This window comes from Athene cunicularia (genome assembly GCF_003259725.1).
Source record: "Athene cunicularia isolate RWA chromosome 8 unlocalized genomic scaffold, athCun1 chr8_part1, whole genome shotgun sequence".
Classification (NCBI taxonomy): Eukaryota; Metazoa; Chordata; class Aves; order Strigiformes; family Strigidae; genus Athene; species Athene cunicularia.
Genome location: NW_020799109.1, coordinates 24,194,440 through 24,216,068, shown reverse-complemented (window position 1 = coordinate 24,216,068; position 21,629 = coordinate 24,194,440). Strand labels below are relative to the sequence as shown.

General features: G+C 37.9%; 1 protein-coding gene across 1 annotated transcript in view; it reads left to right on the top strand.

Annotated features, from left to right (window-relative positions):
• Window positions 1-20,835, top strand: part of NR5A2 (nuclear receptor subfamily 5 group A member 2) — an 83,288-nt gene extending 62,453 nt beyond the window's left edge. The window contains exon 7 of the mRNA XM_026854143.1: window positions 20,588-20,835. Within this exon, the coding sequence (XP_026709944.1) occupies window positions 20,588-20,835 (248 nt within the window). The remainder of the gene's footprint in view (window positions 1-20,587) is intronic.
• The last annotated feature ends 794 nt before the right edge of the window (window positions 20,836-21,629 follow it).

The window sequence follows — 21,629 nt, the reverse complement described above, 5'->3', positions numbered from 1 at the left end:
ACCAACAAAAAAACTCACCCCACATGTGCTGCTGAATTCTTTAATTCTGGGGCTGAAATAGATTGGCATGCTCCACTGGAGTGAAATTTTGGCCTCGCTAAAGCCAAAGATAATTGGGGAGCCAAAATTTGTCTCACTGTTTCTTTGATTTGCTTCCTATCAGTTCAAATCATTTTTTCAGCAATTAAATTTGCTAAATGACTAAATTTAAATGATGCTTGAAGAACCAAATGAGTGCCTTACATGGGATACTTTCTATCATCTTCTGATACAATAGATCCGTTCATTTTACCACCAGTAGCTTTATAGACTGGTCACTTAACCTGAAATCAACCATTGTTTTCTCTTTACCAAAACTTCCCATTTGTCCTGCTAGTTTTTATTATCTGAACTCAGCAAGGATGATTTGTCAAATCTCCCATCAGTGCAGTTTGTAAAGTGAAATGCCAATAGGAAGAAAGTTAGACATCATTTGACCCATATCCAGGCAATTGTCTGCCTGTGGAGCTAAATGCTAGACTAGGCAGCAGCTGACTGGTACTGCTGCCTTATCATTGTCAGGACACAGATAAATGTACTTCATTTAAGAAATGAAGGCTTTATCAATGGACAAATAATTGCAGAGCCACTATTGATCTCACATCTCACTTAACATGAGACAAGAGAGTCCTGTGGAAATGGTAAACATTTAATCGCTGTGGATGGCAAACAATGGGCTCTTACTTAAACAACAAAAAAACCTCAAACAAAAGAAGAACTCAGTTTTCAAACAAACCACAGCCTTTCTTAAAGGTTCAGCATAAATCCATCTAGATCTGCAACACCCCATTCTCATTTCTGCTAAGCGAGAGGAATTATTAGCAAATTAATCTTTCCTTACTTTTAGTCTTCCTAAGTGTCAGAGCTTAGAAGGGAGGAGGCGTTGGAGGTACTAGGCTCCACCATTTGCCCTTCTGGAAAAGAAACATGCCTGCTAAGATCTTCATGAAGATGAAAAAGACTGAAAGGAAGCATTTTTGAGGCAAACTCTACCCTCACTGCTCACAGGACTAGAAGCGCTTCCTGCAAACATGCACCCAAGGAGCAGCAGCACAAAGCCTTCCTGTGCTCCATTTCACCTGGTTCCAGTAACTCACGTCAATGTAGTTATGCAACATTCTGGAGCTGAAAAACATTTTAAATTTGCTATTTCTCTTTGTAATATACTTTATGTAACATCATTGATCTATTAGATTTACAGACTAGCCAGAATCTCTGCCTCAGTGAGCTTGCAATCTAAATACACAGAAAAGATAAGAAAAAATACAGCAGCAAACAATGATGAAACGTGGGCCTGTACATATTTTCACTTCCACATCTTCTGATGAAGGTTTAATTTGGAGTATCATGCAGATAGGAAAATAAGTGTATAAGCACGAACTGGAAACAATATAAAAATGAATTTTGATTAAATTTTTGTAGTGTTTATGATGCTTAAGGACACACAAACAAAAAGGAGAATGATATTAAGGAATTAGTGAGGCAGGAGGTTTTATCAGACCAAAAGAAAACAGGAAACAAGACCAGAAAATTAGACTGGAACAAATTCATGCAGGATTATAAACACCTAAGTATAATATGGACATAAAGGTATAACCTAGCAAATTTTGGCATGTAGATCTTTATTGCATCCTTCCTAATAATCACATTATACTTTCAAAAAACATAAAATTGCCTTTTACATTCTCTGTCTAATAAGACTGCACTAGCTTTTCAAAGCACAGTCCATGAAAATGGAAACTTACCAAGAACAAGAATTAGCCAAAAAGCTACTTCCTCCTCCCATCATTCTGATATATTAGTAGGAGAACAAAACTAATTAAACTAGCAGGTGACTGGCTCAGAATGCGAGAATTCATTCTTCAGCGCAGCATATTATCTAGCTCTGGCACTCCTTGCTCCAAGATGTAGAGAATGCATAAAGGTTTTGTGGTTATAAAGTCACCTGGAGAACTTAACAAAGGAAAATCCATTGAAAGCTATGAAATCCAAAACCTTCTACTTCTGGCTGTTGTTAATCTCCAGCTGCTGGAGCCCGAGAAACTACTCCAGGGCAGTATCGCTCCATGCTTTTCTTCTTACACTGTTCCCTAGGGCATCTGCTCCTAGTCACTGTCAAAGATGAGACAGTGGTCTAGATGATCCAGAGTGCCAGGACACCATTCTCATGCTGTCATCGGGAAGGTGTGAGCCTACCCTTGTAATTTTCTGGGACTCTATTCTCCTTTGTGTAAAATGAGACTGGAGGTTCTTTGACAGGATACCGAGAAGCTCACAGATAACACTACTTTGTCTTCACAAAACACCTTCAGTCCCAGGATCTGAAGTAGGTGCTGTGAATTTGAAGTGAAAAGTCCCACATGACAGTCTTCCTTGGCAAGCCAAGGCAAGCCAGTGATGGAGCACTTACGCAGGGATGGACTTGTCATCACAAATGTGTTCACTTCTTATTCACAGTGACAAGTAGTACTTAGGGTTTAATGCGGTCTTCTTCAGTGATCACTCTAGCTGTTTTTACTTTTCGTGGTTTGTAAATATACTTTTACACCTGGTTTTTATATATATATATATATATATATGTTACTTACAATACACATGTATATATGTGTTATTATGAGCTGGTTTTATTAAATCCATTGGCAGTTTTCTTACTTTCATCCATTTTGCTACCCAAATGTACTTGCAAGATTGTACCTGGTAAACACCAGTAAGCGAGCAGTCGAGAGGTTCTGTACAATTAGCATTCAGATAGGGCTTTCAGGCTTCCCTGCATTACATTTTAATTTAGAAAAAAAGTGCTAAACACTTGTCAAATCCAAGCTCATATCTCAACCCTAATGTCTAACTACAGTAAGCATTGGAGTATAATACTGGCAAAGAAACATTTCCTAAATTTTATGTAATCATTTGGAATTCAGGACAGATCGATTACTATTCAGGAGATGTGACTGCTCAATATTTATACCATAGAGACTTGGCAGAAGCAAATAATGGTACATAAAGCTGATGCTTGTCTTAATTAAATACAGTATAATAGGTGTTGGGGATTTTTTTTTTCTTAGTGAAGAGAGCAGTTTAGCAATGACCAGATATAACTCATCCTGAAGTTCAGAGTTTAAAACTAATCAATATATATTTATAACAAGGGAAGGACTGAATATAATTTATTAGCTGGCAGCTGACTAATAGATAAAACCAAGATTTATTTAAGTACATTTTTCTACATACTAATTTCTGACAAAATTTGGCCCCTCGGATTCTTGATCATTTTTTTCTGTCCTAACATTATTTCAAATAGACTTTTTGAAATAATCGTTTCATCTGCAGATAGGCTGGGAATGAAACCAGAGAATGTAGAATGAGACATCTAGACGATTCTTTCCCTGTGACAAGCTTATTAACAGTAACACTAATGGCAGGTGATGTATTAAAATGCTCTTTTAAAGCATATAATCTACCAGTGTGATGATGAATAGATGTTGACTGTCAGACAATGCAAGGATGACAGGCACAATTCCAGCACATCTACACCCCAGGCTTGTTTCAGATGTCACAGCAAAAAGTTTTGAGAGGGAATATAAAGAAAGTGGATAAATAGATCTGGCATATTAAGCATGAGAGGCAGAGTGGAGAAAGCAGAAAATTACTTGGTCTGGAAAGGTGGTGAGTGGGAAATGGAGATGGCATTGCAGACAAGTCAGCGGCAGAGGATGACCTCGTGATGCTGAATGACTGATGATAGGTAAGGAAGGAACAGCCACAAGACCTTGAAAGTGAACACAAATTATGTCTAATGTGGCAGGGAAAAGGGAAGACGCAAAAAGGTAGGGAAGCAGTGGGCTCAGAAGGGTATTTTGGCAGCAACATTTGCGAAGGCCAAAAGAAGAAATGCTGTGGTAATTAGGATGTAATATGAAGAGGCAAAAGGATATTCCTTAAAAGTTTAGTCTAGTAAACAATGGCTCCTGTGCACATCCCATGGAAGTCAATGAGAACATATTTGTGGGATTAGCTATGTAACATTAGTTTAGGATTAACTCTATTGGAAATAGACAAATTTAAACGTGAAGATCACTGTCTTTTGGAAGGCCTCAGCTCTGGGTATAATGGAGGCTCTGTTTCTTGAAATCTGAAATCAATATGACCATTTCTCTAAATTATTATGATACAGCTCAATCAAAATTTATAGTCTTGATGTCCAACTGCTGGATGGAGATCCATGGTTTGCATTGAGCAGAAGGTTGAAGGAGGCAAGGATGATGATTATAAGGGTCCTTTCTTGTCCCAAATTAGTGAAAGTAAATTTCATAGGCAAGAAGTTAAAATTTTTCATGAGTCTTCTAGTTTTCACAGCGTTTACAAACTTTTCTCCATTTACCAAGTGTGAATTTGGTATTTTCTAATGTGAGCAGTTGTCAGCAATCTTATATAGTCCCTCCCTGCTGTATGTCCCACATTGCCTTGAAAACTAGGGATAAATCTCTAATTAGAGATTATGAGGGCCAGGAGAACAGTTAAATAGCCAGGCTGCTCATGGAACATTTAACTCTTCTCTGGGTCAAGCAAAGCAGCCAGGATACACCACTCTGCTACTAGAAGAGCCATTCCACTTTTCTACTTTAATCCTCTAAGAAGTAAAGCAAAATCTCATTTCAGAATCATTTCATGAGGGCCATTTTCCTTTCATGGAGCCAGTATTGCCCAACAGAGAAATCAATCCTCTTGTCTCTAATTCTGCTTCTGACTCCATTACTGACTATGGAGCTTTGAAGTCTCTTAAATGATATCTCAACTACCCTACCTGGTAAATGAAAACAGTAGTTATCTATGTTTGTAAATAGTGGTGAAATCCAGAGTATTAAAGATACTATGTAAGGTACAACCAAATTGAAACAACATTGTTTGAAATATCTACAGATACTATAACAAAGAACATTGTTAAAAGGAATCTGGTTTAAAATATCTTGAATAGATTTTGAGAAAATTTGATCCTTTCCTTTATAAATTACTCAACATGAAAGTAGTTCCTTGCTGTATTTTCATATTAGGGTCTAAAACTTTGCCAAAAATTAGAAAATTCATATTCTGAGAAAATTCATATTCATATTTTTAGAAGTGATTTCTAGCCTTTTAGCACATGCAGGTCAAAATGGATTTTCTTTTGCCCTGCTCTTTTTTTTCCACCCGCTTTTTCTGATTTTTTTTTTTTTTTTTTTTAATAGGGAAGCAAAAGTAAGACCTATTGCCTTCACTTTATCTGCCAAAACCCATAGAAAAGCCAAACAATTAAAAATCAGTTCTTAAATTTCTTATAGATGCTAAATGATGATGTATGGAGTGACAACTTTGATAAATAACCATTTGCTCTTAAAAACACTTCTTCAGTGAGCTTCCCATGCAGGTTCCACACATCGTGCAGGCAGTATGAAAGAAAGTAGGACAGTTTCTATGTTACAGGTCTATCATAATGAAATCTACAATCAATTTATTTTTTGTGGAAAAAACACATAATGTAAAAGGAATAAAATACAAATGTTTGGGTTATAAGATATAGTTAAGGATTAAACCAGTATTTTTAATAAATAAATCTTTAATCATTCATCTCAGCCCTGGGTGTAGGAGATGTGAATGATAAAATTTTTCCAGGAATTCCAGAGATAGCCTTCTGTTTCATGACTGATTGAGTTTTTTGAATAAACTACACTAAATTATAGAGGAAATTTAATTATCACTGTTGATTTGTCCTGATCTTGTTTCACAAAATGTTGCAAATTCTTCTGTAACTGTTGAGTACAATAGCATTATTTGAGCCATGAGTTTGATCCAACCTGATCATTACTGGTTTATGTTGTCTGCTTGTCTGACAGCTGCAAACCATGTTAAAAAAAGACTAACTGTCTTCAGCAAGTACTTTTTCTCATGTTGTTTTTTTTCTAAAATGCATATTTTACAAGGTTTTGAAATAACAATAGGATTGGATGCTTGAGAGAAAATTAGGTCATATATTTGTTAGATACAAATCTCGCAAGTAATTAGAAACATGGGTATCAAGCAATATTTGTATTCTGTTCTGCTGCCTTTGTGTGGAGACAGTGGGGATTTCAGAATAACCCAATCAGTGTGCTCTGCACTTTTTCCCTCTGTAATATGTTTGTAGAATACTGGCAAGTATGGCTTTTAAACAGCTTCTCTAAGGGGGAAAAAATTACCTGCACATAACTCACATTTACATGTGTCTCTACTTATGGAATAGTTTTACAATTTCTGTCCCATTTTTAATATTCATTTTAGATGTTTAAGGTGCAAGTTGGAATATATTATATATGCAAGAGGGGAACTATGGGACTATGTAGAATCTTTGTAGCTGCTATTGGCAGAAGCTTTTAACATCAGTGGCTATTTTTGTTAGCCAAGTTTCCCAGCATATCATGGAAATAAATGTCTTTATATTAACATATAGGTAAATGGATGAATATCCTTAATCTTGGAGACAGTAAAACCAACCTGTAGTCTTAATCTGAACATGTGCTTAAATGCATCATTGAATGATAAACATGCTAAAGGAATATAATAGCTAAATTCACTTTGCAGCTGTAACAGACAACTAAAAATGTTTTAAACCAGAATGTACAAATTAAAAACTGCCAGTCATGTATTTTTAGTTAAAAACACACATTGTTTTTAACAGTAAGAGCACGTCAGGCTTTTACCTGAAAGGTTAAGTATGGGTGACTGTTGGCCACTTATTGGAGATGCACTGTAGATTATGCCAAATTCCCCTCTTTCTCTTAACCCTTTACTGTTTGTGCAAGATTGGACAATGAAAGAAAAACTAAAGAAATGGCTGTCTCTGAGGGAGTTAAAATAGGTGGAATACTGTAAAGAAACAACAAAAAGTAGTATCAGAAGAACTAAATGGAAGGCCAGGGGGAAAGAAATGATCTGCGGGAGTGATGGGAGAAGAGCAGCAGAGAACAGGATATCTGGGCAGAGCAGGAGCCAGGAGCGGTCAATGGAAACAAGGGACAGCAGTGATGTGGATCAGAGGAACATAGAGACCGGAGGGCTTGAGATAGGAAAGGAGTCAAGAAAACAGGGAGGAAAAGGCCAGGAAGGAAAGAGAAACCATGGAACTGTGATCAAAGCTAAGCCAGAGGTGGAGAGGGAGGAAATAGAAGCAAACAGGAAAGAAACTATGAAGGAAAATACAGAAACAAACTCTGTGGCACAGCCTTGAATGCAGCTGTGATCATGAATTGGGAGGCAGAAGGGGACTGTGCAGAAACACTCTTTCCCAAGCGTGTGGCTTGGAGTGTGTCCCGATGACTTCTGCTGGTAGGAAAGAGGAGGGGAGTGAAAATTGCAACTCTGGCAAAGCTGTTACCAAGATGGGATGAACCTCTCAGAGCAGGGGTTCTCTGTATTGCTCTGCTCCTGTGCAGAGCCACTGAACATGGGACAAACGGGAAAAGTAAGCCCTAAAACTAAAAGTAAGCCCTAAAAGTAAGCCCTAAAAAAAGTAAGCCCATGTGCCTTGCAAAAGTTTAATCTGTGCATGGCCATCTTCCTAAGGGTATTTTAAGTGTTCTTTATAAGATTATTCAAAGGAAAATCCTACATTTAGCATCAACTCCAGTACTGGGAGAGTTTGACGTGTATTGTGAACATATTGCACAACACCTCTGTTTGCCAGGTGAAGGAAAGTCTCATCTCAAGAAAGGGAAAGATTTCAACATCAGAATGGGAAATGACACTACAACAGCATCTCAAGCAAGTGGTAGCTTGAGAAAGTCCTTTCCTCTTGTCCATCTCTTCTGGGAGGCATTTGGCTTTAGAGAATGGAGTCACCAGCAAGGTTGAAAATGACAGGTATCAGTCTCACATCCCGTAAGGAAGTGTTGGAAAACAACACTGCATACTGAAAATACTCTTTCAGAGAGGAACATTGCTAAGAGTCTAGTGTGGGTGCAGTACCATCTAGACTGCATACTGTGCTCCACCTGGCCAGCTCTTACCTGTATTTCTTCCTCCCTTTCTGTTTTGAGACAAGGAAAAAAGACCCTCACAATTAATTAAAACCATAGATAAAACTACCAGAAATGAGCCAGGGAGCAAAAAGGAACAAAGCAATTAAGAACATTCCTGCTAAAAATTCACTAGGTGTACTGTAAAATTCAGAGATCATTGTGTCCCTCAAAATGCAGCAGAGAGAAGCAGACGCTTAAAAGAGCTTTCAATTACTTACGTGCCTTTGGCTCCCTTTCAGGATGCTCTGGAACTGGAAACAGCAGTGGTAAATGTATTTTCTCTTGCATTTGCCTTTCTTGACAAAACAGCTCCAATATTTTGATCTCAAGAATAATCAGCTCTTTTGCGTTTCCTTTTCAAATAACTGCAGACTTCTGCAAGTTAAAAATTAATGACAAGTTCTCTTTTTTTAACAAAAACGTTCTGTGCTCTTTTCTGAAAACAAAAATAAATTTCTTTTTCCTACAACCTTTAAGTATTAGTCTAAACTGCATTCAAAACACTTTTCTCCCTCCTTCTGCAGAAACACACAAAACAAATTCTACCACAACAAAACAACCTGGCTCATGGAAACCATTATTTTGAAGATGAAACATTGTGTTGTGTCCTTTACCACTATTACGGGCAGTCAGTCTGTTAGAACATATTGGGCGATTATAGGCTAGTCTTTTCAGACAAAGCCATGGGTTTCAAGTTAGCAGTAACCATCTATCAATTCTTGAGATTATGCCATGATTTACTGCGTACAGCATCATGTATTCTCTGATTTTCTGCCTCCTGTGAAACATTGTGCTTTCCTTTTCTATTGATGTATCAACTATAATAGTTACAAGCAGCTACAGAAAAATCAATAGCAAACTTTCATTACTGTGCACATAAAGAGTACCATGCTGTGAGAGCACGTAGCTGTTAAATAGTCACCAGCAGTAAGGTACACTATAAATGTCTGTTATTTTGGTCTAAATGAAGAATGTCTGAATTTGAAACAACAAATATCGAGGATTTTTGACACCACTGGATTCTATGTCAAGTTTTTCCAGTATGTGATTTTTTTTTCCCAGATGTCAGGCTTGATTTGTATTTTCTGTGCTAGGATCTGTGTGTTTTTTTAAAACCTGAAGCTGACACAGGAAATTAATATCAAAATAAATAAAGTATTGCTGGGCTGTGCTTAACTGTAAGCTCATTAGGCTTGGTTGGACAGAAGTGGTAAGAACAGTGTTAATCTTTGCTGAATTAGTTTATATCTTACTAGTCAAAGTAAGCTGACTTTGATGAAGGTGAACAGACTAATAAACTCTGTGTTAAACACACAGATAGAATAGAGGTGAAAGAGGTACTACAGTGGTATTCCTAGGACCATGCACTAGGAGAAGCACTGGGTTGCTTTTTAATGCACAGTTTGGAAAAAATAGTATGATTTTTTGTTTAAATATATTTATTTGCCTCTGGGAACAGATTAACTTCTAATTAGTGAATGTAAATGAAGAAAGGCAAGAACAGTAAACATGTGAGTGTATTGCCTTGAACATGTCCAGGTCATTTGACATTTCAGGCTATTTCTCCTGCAATTGGGTAGGAGTCCCTGCAGGGCTGGTGGGCAGTTCTGCTGCAGGAGTTAGTGGTTACTTTGACATTTTGAGACTATGGTGATTTACAGCTATAAATGCACTGCTTGTTGCTGAGCATCTTAGATTTGAAAGCCTGAGCATTTCCATTAAACTAAAGCACGAGGAGGATGCACGTGTGTACTTACATGAGTTTTTTCCTGCCAAATGCATATCCCACTGTCTGCCGTGAACGCAAGGTTACAGGACAGCACTATTTGTTGTCCTGGACATAACTTTCAGGAAAATTAACTTTCAAAGTAAGAAATGCAAACTGCTTTTACAGTTTTCATAGGACTAACTCGAATAACTTTTACCATAAAATGAAAAATAGAACAGAAAGTCCATTGTAAATGGCCATTCACAGTCTTGCCTGTAAAAAAATAACTACAGATGGGGAAACACCCCTGTGTTGAAGAGCACAGTGAGATCTAGCTAGAACCAACCTTAATCTAGTAAGTGTTGATTTAGGTGGAGGTGGACCTAGAATTAAAAATCCTTCTAGATGCCAGCAATAAAGGCGAATCCACAGTCTAATTCAATAAAGCATCAAGGGACTCAGCAGAGTGTTGCCAGGACCCTAAGAATATCTATGTCACTGGTGAGGTGAGCCTGGCCTGGGCAGGAAAGAGCAAACCTCTTTTTGTAGGGGACTGAGTTTCCTCATGTTCCTAAGCCCCTCTTCAGACCATCGCAGCTGACACCGTGCAGTGCCAGAGGCAAGCTCACTTCTTTCTTCTGGCATGTGACATCAGGGGACCTTAAACTACCTCTGTCCTTGTGCAGGTAACATGAGGCTTAGGGCCAGCTCCAGTCAAAGCCTAATGGGGATCTGGAGTCACTTATTTCATGCTCCTCCATGCTAAACCTATGACTATGTTGTCTATGGAAACATCTCGTCCATATCCGACCAAACATTTGAGTCTGAACTGAGCAGTGAGCACAAATCTAGAGTTTACCTGACTTATTCTGCTGTTCCTCACTGAGCAATTGCAATGTTAAAAATGTGCTGAGGCACTACCTTATCTGAGAGCCTCTAGTCCTTTCTGATCGGGCTTCTTGTCAAGAAATCAGAAATAGCTGAGAAGTAAAATTCACTTCTAAGAAGTAAAATGCAAGTGTAAGAGTATTCCCTCTATTCCACACTTCTCTACCCTACGAGTAGCCGTGTTGCCAGAGGGACTTTCAGGTGGGCTTTTCTTTAGCTTTCATATTTGTATGTTTAAAAGTGTAAGCAATGAGGAAAAAGAACAGTGATATACACATCAAAGTCTTTGAGAGAAGAGTCCAAAGGCTGACACACATTTGGGTGCCTCTCCAGTGTGTCCTGTGTGCCAGCACTGACACTTTTAGAGTGCCAGTGTAGTTGCAGATGTCCCCATTTGGGCTCCTATCACCCTCATTTACCAAACCACTTCCACAACTAAGCATAGACATATGTCACAGTAAAAAAATGAAATTTCCAGCTTCCACTCAGAATAGGCAATGTCAGAAACAATGTGATTTGAAATGCTGCAGTGGAGAACTACTTGCCTTGGTTGTGTTTACTGTCCATGAAAGCAAGACAGAGAGGTACAGGAGAACAAAGTGGTTTTTTTTTTCCACTGCCTAGCAGGATACCTAGCAGCCTGGACCAGGCAGAGGGAGAGAGGTAACAGGGCAGGAGCCCTGTCTCAGGGACACCAGCTCTGCTGTCACTCAATGAGGAACACCAGTGCATGGTGCATTGCATTTAAGCAAATTCATGGGCTGTTGCAGTCAGGTGTGGTAATGATCTGACGCACATGTATATGATGGGACCAAACTCATTCGTGCTTTTTCATCTGAGCCAGCAAAATTTTTGTCATTGCTAAATTGATAGGGAATTGAAAGACCATCTGAAAGACAACAGCTTCAATGTACATCAGTGGTCTCATGAGCTGCCTGCAGTTACATTTACAAAGTAAATAATTGTAACTGCCCAAAGGAGAGTCTAGCTTCTCTATACAATAATAGTAAAATTCAGATGTTTGGCTAATAGAAGTTACATATTTGTTGCTACCGTAGTTCTATTGTAGTGCTTTCAGCACTGAGCAATTAAATGAATGCTTTATATTATCTCAACAGAATTATGTAAGAAAAGACTCCTTTTTACTGATTTCCACTTCCCATATCTTGCACAGGCAGAGGTGATGATTATCTTTTACATGTTCTTTCTAAACTAGAATCAGCTTCCACTGATACAATTTAGTTCAGTGAAAAAAAAAAAAAAACCTGTTAGTATAATACTGCTACATAAAACTAGTAAAATCATGTCTTTAAAAGTCTAAAAGAGAGGAAAAATAGGGTTCTGAAATCAATGTCTGAAAGATGATCGGTTGATTGTCTCATACTAAACCTTGTCTCAAAATAGTGCAGAAGACTTAAAACTGAATTATTTGTCAATTACACTGACAGAAAGTCATAGTATTGTACCTCTTAGATCAGCATGTGATTAAAACACCTTTGCTTAACTATATTTCCCTCTTTTAAAGAGAATATATTTTAATAATTTTTGCTCCTGTGGGACTTTGGATCTAAACAAAAGGATAAAACCAATCAGAATTCACTAAGTAATAAAAAAGTGGTATGAAGTTCTACCCGTATTTGGAAACCACTATAATGATATAACTGGCTGGTCTAATATTTTTAACCAAGTTCAAAAAAGTTTGAAATATAATAATTAAATGCAAATACTGTCCTGATCCCAAAGACCAGAAGAATGCCTTTAAGCTAGTATTTATAACAAGAGCTATTCGACTGAGCTCTCTTGTAAATTTTATCATACCTGAGGCAGTTTTCCTCAGTCGATTAGCTGGAAAGCTGAATATATCCTGAGGCAAACCAGACATCTAGTGCAGGCTAAATTCAACTACTGGAGCTTAAATTTGGCTTAATATATCCCCACTTGGATCTGCCTGTTTAATTCTCTTTCATATGATAACGTTGGTTTATTCATAGTCTGGACTTGCCACCTGAACAAACTGTACCTCATATCTTATTCTAATGGAATAAGAAAACTTTGCAAAAACCACAAAAGTTCCTGACTGAAAATCAAATGCAAATTTGGGATTAAAAACTGTTTTGTAAAGTGACTACAAGATTAGTACAGAGAGATTTTTCCCCTAAGGAGTACTGCTTTTTATGATCATGCATTTTTTATACTCTGCAGAGACAGATGGGCTTTATAAAAAGATACAGCCTGCTACTCAAAAGGGTTTCAGTGGCAGCTGCACTTCTGTGTTTTAAAATCAGTAGAAATTTATATTCGATATTTTCCCAGAAAATATTTATATTTCTTCTTTTAAGACTATATCACCCCTTGGTGTAGTTCCACTGGTGGCAGTAGAAATACGTCTGAGATTAATCTGGTCCATTACTCCTATTTTAAACTGTACTTGAGTAGCAGGAGAGGGATAGAAAGGGAGAGGACGGATAATGTGCAATCTTCTTATGAGTGCAATAAATCAATAAATCCAAACATTCAGAAAAGTTGCAAATGTCTAGGCAAAACCAGAGCAAATATTTTCTGGATGAAAGCAAATCTTTCTAAAATTTTCATTTCTTTTTGTCTAAACGTTCAGCTGCTTCTCAGCTAAATAATAGACTTTTTTCTTGCTCCTCTCTGCGTTATACCGTACTGTCTATTATTGCAAGTTGCATATAACACGCTTTCTGACTCAGTTCATAACTTCAAGGATTTTGTATGATGTCCCTATCACCATTCCCAGGAACTTCATAAATATTTATGACATCTTAAACTATTCACACCCTACAAATTGTCGACATTGACAGCCAGTTCCCTCAAAACACCAACAATCCTTTATTGTTCATTGCAGATTAAAGTGGTGTTTCAGAAATTAGCTGGAAAAAACATTTGGGTCAATAAATTTACTATTTATTCTAATTGGTTTATTTCTTATCAGAAACCTAGTTTCTGCTTTTATCAAATGTGATACTTTTTTCTGGTAACTGGATAAGTGTGATATAAACTAAGTGTGATATAAACTAGTGCTATGGCTGTAGATTGGCTGCATTTAAGCATATACTTATTTTTAAAGCCTGCTGATAGCATAATTAGCATACTAGTGTTCTTATCTATGCTTATTCCAACTGCATATTCAGAAGACAAACATTTCTAGTCCAGACATATAATATGAACCTGGGATTAGGTGAGGAGTTAGGAAAACTGAGCTTTGATTTACGTTCTTTTCTACCTGTGAGACCTTTGCTAATGCCTTCCGCCCCAGTTTATCAATGTGTGCCAGCACACAAATATGACCATGGCTCCACAGGGTAGTGGTTACACAATATTTTCCTGGAAAAGAGAGACTTAGACTGAGATATTTTTTCTAGGATTGATCTGTCCTTTACCTAAGTGGTCACTAGGTCAACTGTGCAAACAAACCTGGAAGCAGGAACCAGAAAATCACATCAGCCCAGGCAGGCTCCCTCCCCACCAATTTACAAAGGCAGGCTATAGACCACACCTTCACTGAGAACAAGCCTGTAGCTAGCAATAGTCAAGACCATGCTCTGGCATGGTGGGAGACTCCAGTTGCTTGGAGAATTTCCTTGAAAACAGAACAGAGCAAGTGTTGTTCAAATTCCTGTTCCTCTGTCATCTTCAAAGAAAGCAGCAGCTACTCTCTCATGTGGAACCTAATCCTATCAATGAATGCTGAACATGGGTTAAAATACCTACAGAATAAGCCTTCAGGCAATAGATGGGCTGCCCTCAGTCCCAGATGAGCAAGAGACAAGCAACACGTTGCATTGCTAATGCAAAGCAGGAGCAGTCAGCAGGGGCATAACTCCAGGCATAGAGCAAGCTTCAGAAAGTGAAAGTGAGGTGGTACTGGAGTTTAGGCACGGCTGAGATAAAGCGCCAGCAGTAGAACCACTGCTTGGGACTTGGTGCCTGTGGGGGCAGGGCCATAGTTTCATCCACCAGCTATCCCAACTGGCTCTCCACACCCCTGACTCTGTGGCCATACCTGTCCATGCTTTTCCCTCATGAGTCTCAGTGAGAAACACTGGACTTTATTTAAGGGTGTAGCTGGCTGTGGACTTTGGGCCAGGACTTGAGAGCAGTTCTTCCTCTAAAGAGGCCTAGCAGGATCTTGTTTTATTGTGTTTCAATGACCACCATATCACGTATGCATCATTTGCAAGTAATAAGGATGTTGGTTCCTGGGATGCCAGCACAAGAAATGGGTGGAGATTTTGTTTGTCTGCTTGACTTTCAGGTCAGTAAATTTAGCCTGAGCTGTTGAAAGTCAAGCTGGTTTATTTTCCTGAGTGATAACTCAGTAATTACACCAGTCAGAGATTTGGGAGATCACATTAGGCTTTGCCTTTTATCTTTACTGAGACTGCAAGAAAAGAAACAAGTGAAATTTAGTAAAATAATTTCACAGTTGCACAGGGAGAGCAATCCATCTTATTTCCCTATATCTCCCTTTTCATTGCAGAGCTAACAGCAGCAAAAGCAATTATAAAATTATTCACAAAAGTCAATAAACATAGATCTTAAGAGACATCATGAGATTATATTTTGTTGTTTCACAATCTTTTTGGAACAGGAAAATACACTACAATATTTTTAAAAGCATTAGAAAGAAGCTTACCAGTATAAAACACCACCAAAATATGTTTTAGTTGTATCTGAGTTGTTCTGAAACAAACCAAAGGTCCACCAAGACTGAATACTGAGGGGATGAAATAGGATTCAAACTAAGAATTACAGCTTGTTCTCTCATAAGCATCTTACTCTCACTTTAAAAATATGTATCGTTTTGCCCAGTACTTAGGTGTGAATGAAACAGATTGCTATGTAAGAATTTAATCAAGATTTCAAAACAATGTACCCATTATCTGATATTATGTTCAAATGAAAATGAAAATTAATTTATGACCCCAATAAACAGAGATAATCATTGTACTGTTACAGACAGCTTAACCACTGCCAAAAAAAGAATCCTAAAGATAGGAAAAGTTTTGTATGCATTCAGTTTGGACTTGGAAGCCTTAAGAAAATAAAAGTGGTTTCTGTTGTTATAATGTAAAGGTTTTTCAAGGTTTGGAAAACGCTAAATATAGTGCCTTACAACTGATTAACAAACACATCTATCAAAAATTGTTTCCCGTGACTTCTAAGTAAATAATATTCAGCACAATTCTGCTGTAATAAAACTGAGGAGAATTTTGCAGTAAGGAGTTTATCTTTACCATAAATCTTCCTTCATTATAGCATTTTGTCTGTCAAGAAGGCTTAGCTATAGAATGGCATACATCTGCCTTCATGACAGATGTGCTATATGGAACTGCTGTTGTTGCCATTAGTTTCAGTGAAAGAGAATTGTGGGTAATTTTCAGAGATTGGCACTTTATCAACCATTACTACCCTTGCCCTCAGAAAAATTTTTATCACATGTCAAAATCTACCTGTCTTTTAAGTCTCATAACCTGGAGGGCTTGCAAGGCTAGCAAAAAGTGGGAAAAACCCTGGAAAAAGCTGTGTTTATATAGGGAAAGGTTTGGTAATGTCACCTCCATCCTGGGTAGTCCCCCTTCTTTGAATTATTCTGGGGGGAAAACCTTCATCAGAATTAACATATTCCATCTTCAAGGTCAAGCAGGAATGGGCCTCACACAAAAGACCTTGACGGAAACTTCAACTTGGGGCTGAAGAGGCACATTGTATCTGTCTCTGATAAAACAGCCTGTTTCTAGGCAGAGGCAGTGCTGCTCATTAGGCCATGCAGTCTGTCTGGAAAGACCAGACAAACCTCTCAGTGGATGAGCCTAAAAGCCATCCTGGCCAAAAATACCATCCCTAGAGTTTGGAAGACATCGTATTTTACCTGCACATTTAACAGTCATTCCAAAGAGCTGCTAAACTTTGGGACCAGTTAGGTTTTAATAAAGTTTTTAAATGATGGGGCTCATCAGCCCATTCATGGTGAGGAAGCTCAGCTCTGGGCTGGTATCAAGTCCTATTGCCTGGAGTATCTGTAAGACTCTTCCCAGTCCTATAAAAGTGAGAAATTTTTTTCCCCATGGAGAGCCTAAACACAACCTTATTTCATCCTTGCAATACTGGGACTTGCAATGTTGCAAAATGCAGAGAGGCAGCCGAGCTGTGTGTGCATGCACCTCTTCGTTGAGAAAGAGTATCTGATAAAAGACGAGAGCAGTAAAATTTAACCGGCTTTCTTTGGGAAATATTTATGCTGTTCCTAAGGATTTACTATTTTTCAAATTTAAATCTCTCATTCTGTTTCATTTTTATTTCCAAAATTCCCAGACCAAGGGAAGCTCTCTACAGATTAGTAGACCACCAAATCTTCAGTATTTCATGTTTGGAATATGAGAGGAAGAAAATCTCTCTGAAACCTAAATATTTTCCCCCTCTAAAGACCAGACCCATTTTTTGGGAAAATATGCAAAAGTGTTCTCCTCAGGCTGAATGTTGTATGCAGTTTCAGCTTAATGCACAGCTTTATAGCAGATGTAGAAAACAGTCAAAATGGGGGGATTTCTGGGAATACTGGCAGATCTTTACTGTGACTGCAGAGCAGATCCTGACACTCTATAATACTGTTTTGTCTTAATCGTCAAAAGTAAGCTATAGAGAACAAAAATTCTTTGTTTGACAGAAAAGCAATTGCTATTTCTTGTAAAACATATAATATATTCCAGAAGACCTAAGGGTTTACTTTCCAATAAGGATAGAAAAAAGATGTGCGCCCCACTGTGAGCTCACAGTAAGGCTGTTTCATGTAAAAAGTTGGTAATTAGTCCCTGAGTGAATAAAGTAGAAGAGATAAGAGACTGATACTCACTGTAGCAACACAAAACACTTTTTCTAGCTGCTAGGATTTAAAGGGTGTGTGGGTATAGAAACAGACAGGAAAATTCTACATATTTTTACTGGTTAACTAATTTGTTTACAAGCACTGAGCCTCACCACAAATATCAAGCATTTATGTAGAGGAAATACAGGCCGGATGTGGTATAGAAGCCACAGAACTACTTTCGGTTTACTATCAGTGTTAACTGGACTTGGTTTCACATCTGACTTCAGTGTTGCCACATATGAGTATTTAAAGAACTGTCTACTAAAATGAGTAAAAAACCCAACACAGACCTTCTCCTGTAGTTGTGTAGCTTCCATGCAATTCAGCCAGGCCGTATGGCTGACAAGCATATAGAAACACTTATACAACACACTGGTACACCTACTGCCAGAAGCCACTGATTCTGTATATGGGGGCAATGTAGATAAAATGTTATGCCTCCTATTGACTTCGAATATGATATCAGTACAGCTGAAGACAGAATGCATCTCTATAGAACATGCATTGAATTCAGCACTTCTGCAGGAAAATACAGAAAACTTGCAATTCTCAGATTGTGTTTTTGATCTTTGTCAAAAAATTTTATGATGCTGCCAGTAAATATATATTCCATACAGTAACATTTAGACAGAGCAAAAATGAGAATGAACCTGGTTTTCCAAGAAGCCAGCACAAATTCATCTCACAGTATGATTCAAAACAGACAGACAACAGAAAGACGCCCTTTAAATTCAAAGGGGGTTGAATCAGCTAATGGTTTTTAAAACTTCCTGACGTTTAAAGTTATTTTTAACAGGGAAAAAAAGTTTGAAATACTGGTTCTGAAATCATTATACATTTTATCTTGTTTAACACAGTTTAATATTCAGCATAGTCCCTGGGTTTTGTGGGAGTTTCTTATGTTCTAAACATTCATGGTTGCATTTTGCATCTGAAAGCAACCTATTTAAAATAATTGTGAGAGTTCATACTATTCTTTTCTTAACTTTATAAAAATATGCTTAGAACACCCAATTTTTAAACCAGGTTACACTCACTACAAAGTACCTTGGGAGTTTTATGTAGGTATGTAAAATAATAAACAGCTATATTTCGTATGAGAAAATGTCCAGTGTAATACATGAAAACATCATTATCCAAAGACCTCTAGAGACTCTGGCAAAAAAACTTTGGATAAATGAGTTTGAATAGCTAAGGGACCAGGCATAGCAGCTTTGAAGTTTCCAGTTGTCCTCACTCTGAATAACGCAAAATTCAGACAATTCTTGTTGTACAGCTGTCATAATTTAAGTATTGCTAGCGAGTTGCTTCAGCCAGATAGCAAAATTCAGACAGAGGTCATGTCCTCAGTTCCCAAACAAGCAGCACAAATCCAGGAGCCACTTGCTTCATTTCCACAGTGAAACTGGGACAGGAAAGTAAGAACCACAGCAGGAAACACTCACCCCAGCTCATGCAAGAGTGAACCTGAAGTGCAGCCGGCAGTCAGCATGCTCCAGAGAGGCTTCTGCTCAAAGCCTGTAACTCAGGCCCTGGAGGCTGTGCGTGCTGCCCTGGGCTGCTTTTGGGATCTTTGGCATCCTTCCTCTTCTCTTGTCCCGAAGAAAATGTTTGCCTCCACCAACCATTTCCCTCATGTTCCAGCACACAGTTATGTGCAGGGAACCAATATTTGCTCTATTTAAAGCACTTATAGGAAAAGATACAGTGAGACCCAATTTACACAGACTCTCAGGCTGCTGACAGATTGGGGGACCAACGTGTGTTCCTGTTTTTCAAAGGAAAACACTCATTTCCTCTCCAATCAAAGGCTGGCATTTACAATGAACCAAATTCTGCCAAATTCCCCATCTCCTGTGCTCCAAGAACATCCATAGAAGAGCAGATTTGTCTTTATTCAAAGTGACTTACCAGCATAGCTATGCTCAGTAACACCATGCTTTTGCATTACAAGAAATTGTGTTACAGTAATCTACTGATGGTATAAATGATCAAACACCAACCAAAACAAGTTCTCCCAGCAAGAGCACTTTGATCACTTCACTCTTTCTGCATTATAGAAGCACTCTAATTTACAAGCTTTAGAATAACTTCTGCATTCTCCAGATGTGTTGAAGGACAATACCATCAGAGTAATTTTTACACAGGGAAGCAATTAATGAGGAGTTAGCATACTGGAATTTACCTCTGACGAGCATTTCTAGAGCTTGAACTTGCTGTATAGGAACAGAAGATAATCACAGAGAGACAGAGCGAACAAACTGTACCTACCTTACTGATGTAAATGCCCCTGTTGTCCAATACAAAAAAAAAAAAAAAAAAAAAAAAAATTTCGGAAACCATATTCAGGTTAAAGGGCACAATTCTTATCTGGTATTCCACCCAAAGGACAATGATTTCATTTTATAAAGATCATTAGTCAGTGAAATATATATTTTAGAGAGTTTCTAGTAGGGAAGATTATTTTGGCAGTCACTGGAGTGTACCAGATGGTTCATTAACATAGGCTAGACAAGTCAAAGGCTTTCAGAATCATTTAGAAAATGTCAAACAGAAACAAGAACCCTGTCACTTTTTATTAGAATTAACTACATCATACCCTGGACACAGATTTCACCTTGGGTCAGAAAAATTAATACAGAATTATATGAATTGTGTAACATACTAGGTTAAAGATAGGGCTTCCTCTTGGGACTCATTTGCTAGCAATATATTATGGTCTTCTACTTTAGGAATCCTCAACCTTTCTTTTTGTAAGCTATGAAAAGAGCTGACCTTGCTCAGACTCCATTGGTGTCTAATTGATTTGAGGTATATGCAGAATTTCAACAAGACACTCTGCTAAAGCTCTTTTGTGATCATTTTCCCAGGAAAGTTGGCAAAAGGGTTCACTGAATATTCAGCAGCTTGTAAAGTATGCTTTTGTCGGGAGGAAAAAAAAAAAAATAAATCCATTTAGTGAAACACTGCCTTCATAAACAGAAATTAAAATGGAACTGAATTGTTGTTCTTTTTTTTTTTATTATCATTTAGATGTCAAAAATCTTGAGAACTTCCAGCTTGTGGAAGGTGTTCAGGAACAAGTGAATGCTGCTCTGCTGGACTATACAATGTGTAATTACCCACAGCAAACAGACAAATTTGGGCAGCTTCTCCTGCGACTACCAGAAATCCGGGCCATCAGTATGCAGGCCGAAGAATACCTCTACTACAAACACCTGAACGGGGATGTGCCATGTAATAACCTTCTCATTGAAATGCTGCATGCAAAGAGAGCATAAATTATACCCATTAGAGCTTCTGCTTTCAAGGAAAAAAAAAAATATTCTGAACTGCCCCAAGCAACACTAATTAAAACGTGGTTTTAAAACTTTGCAAAATGGTATAATAATCAAATACTAATAGTAAATAAGTGATGTATCAGGGTATTTGTATTGCAAACTGTGAATCATATGCTACACATCCCCAAAGGAATCTATCTAGGACTTTGTACTGGAGTGAACTTACCAAGTGGATACCATCACCAATGTCGACATGAAAAAGGACAGAATGATCCTTGTATATTTAACTCTGCTGATTGCCAATATGAAGAAACTTAGGAGAAAAAAAAAAAAACTGATCATATTATCGAGCTAAGATAGTGGGGAATTTGAGTGCACTAAATTCCTTCACTGTATAGCAGGACTTATAATAGATGCAAAACTGCATCTATAGCCTCTTCTGTCATCCTTCCAAGGACCCAACACTTACTACTTCTGTGATAAATGATGTGGCATCCATTCAACAATCTGTAAGACAGAGCTGGCGTAGGCCAAGTGCTATGTAGTGTCGCCACCAGATCCTAAGAGGCTGGTTGTGACTGTCGGTCTCTCAGGCCTGCAAATCACTAATAGGAAGAGTCTGTTATCCAGTTAGCTTGGCATTCTTACTATGTTCTGAAGTTTGTTTTGTCACGTGTTCATGTTGTTCTATCAGGCAGTATCCCTCTTCTGCTACTGTTATCAGGTAGCTATTAAATAGCTAAAATAAATATTCCAAAAACAAATTAGCCAATTCAACTATATACTTAACTAGG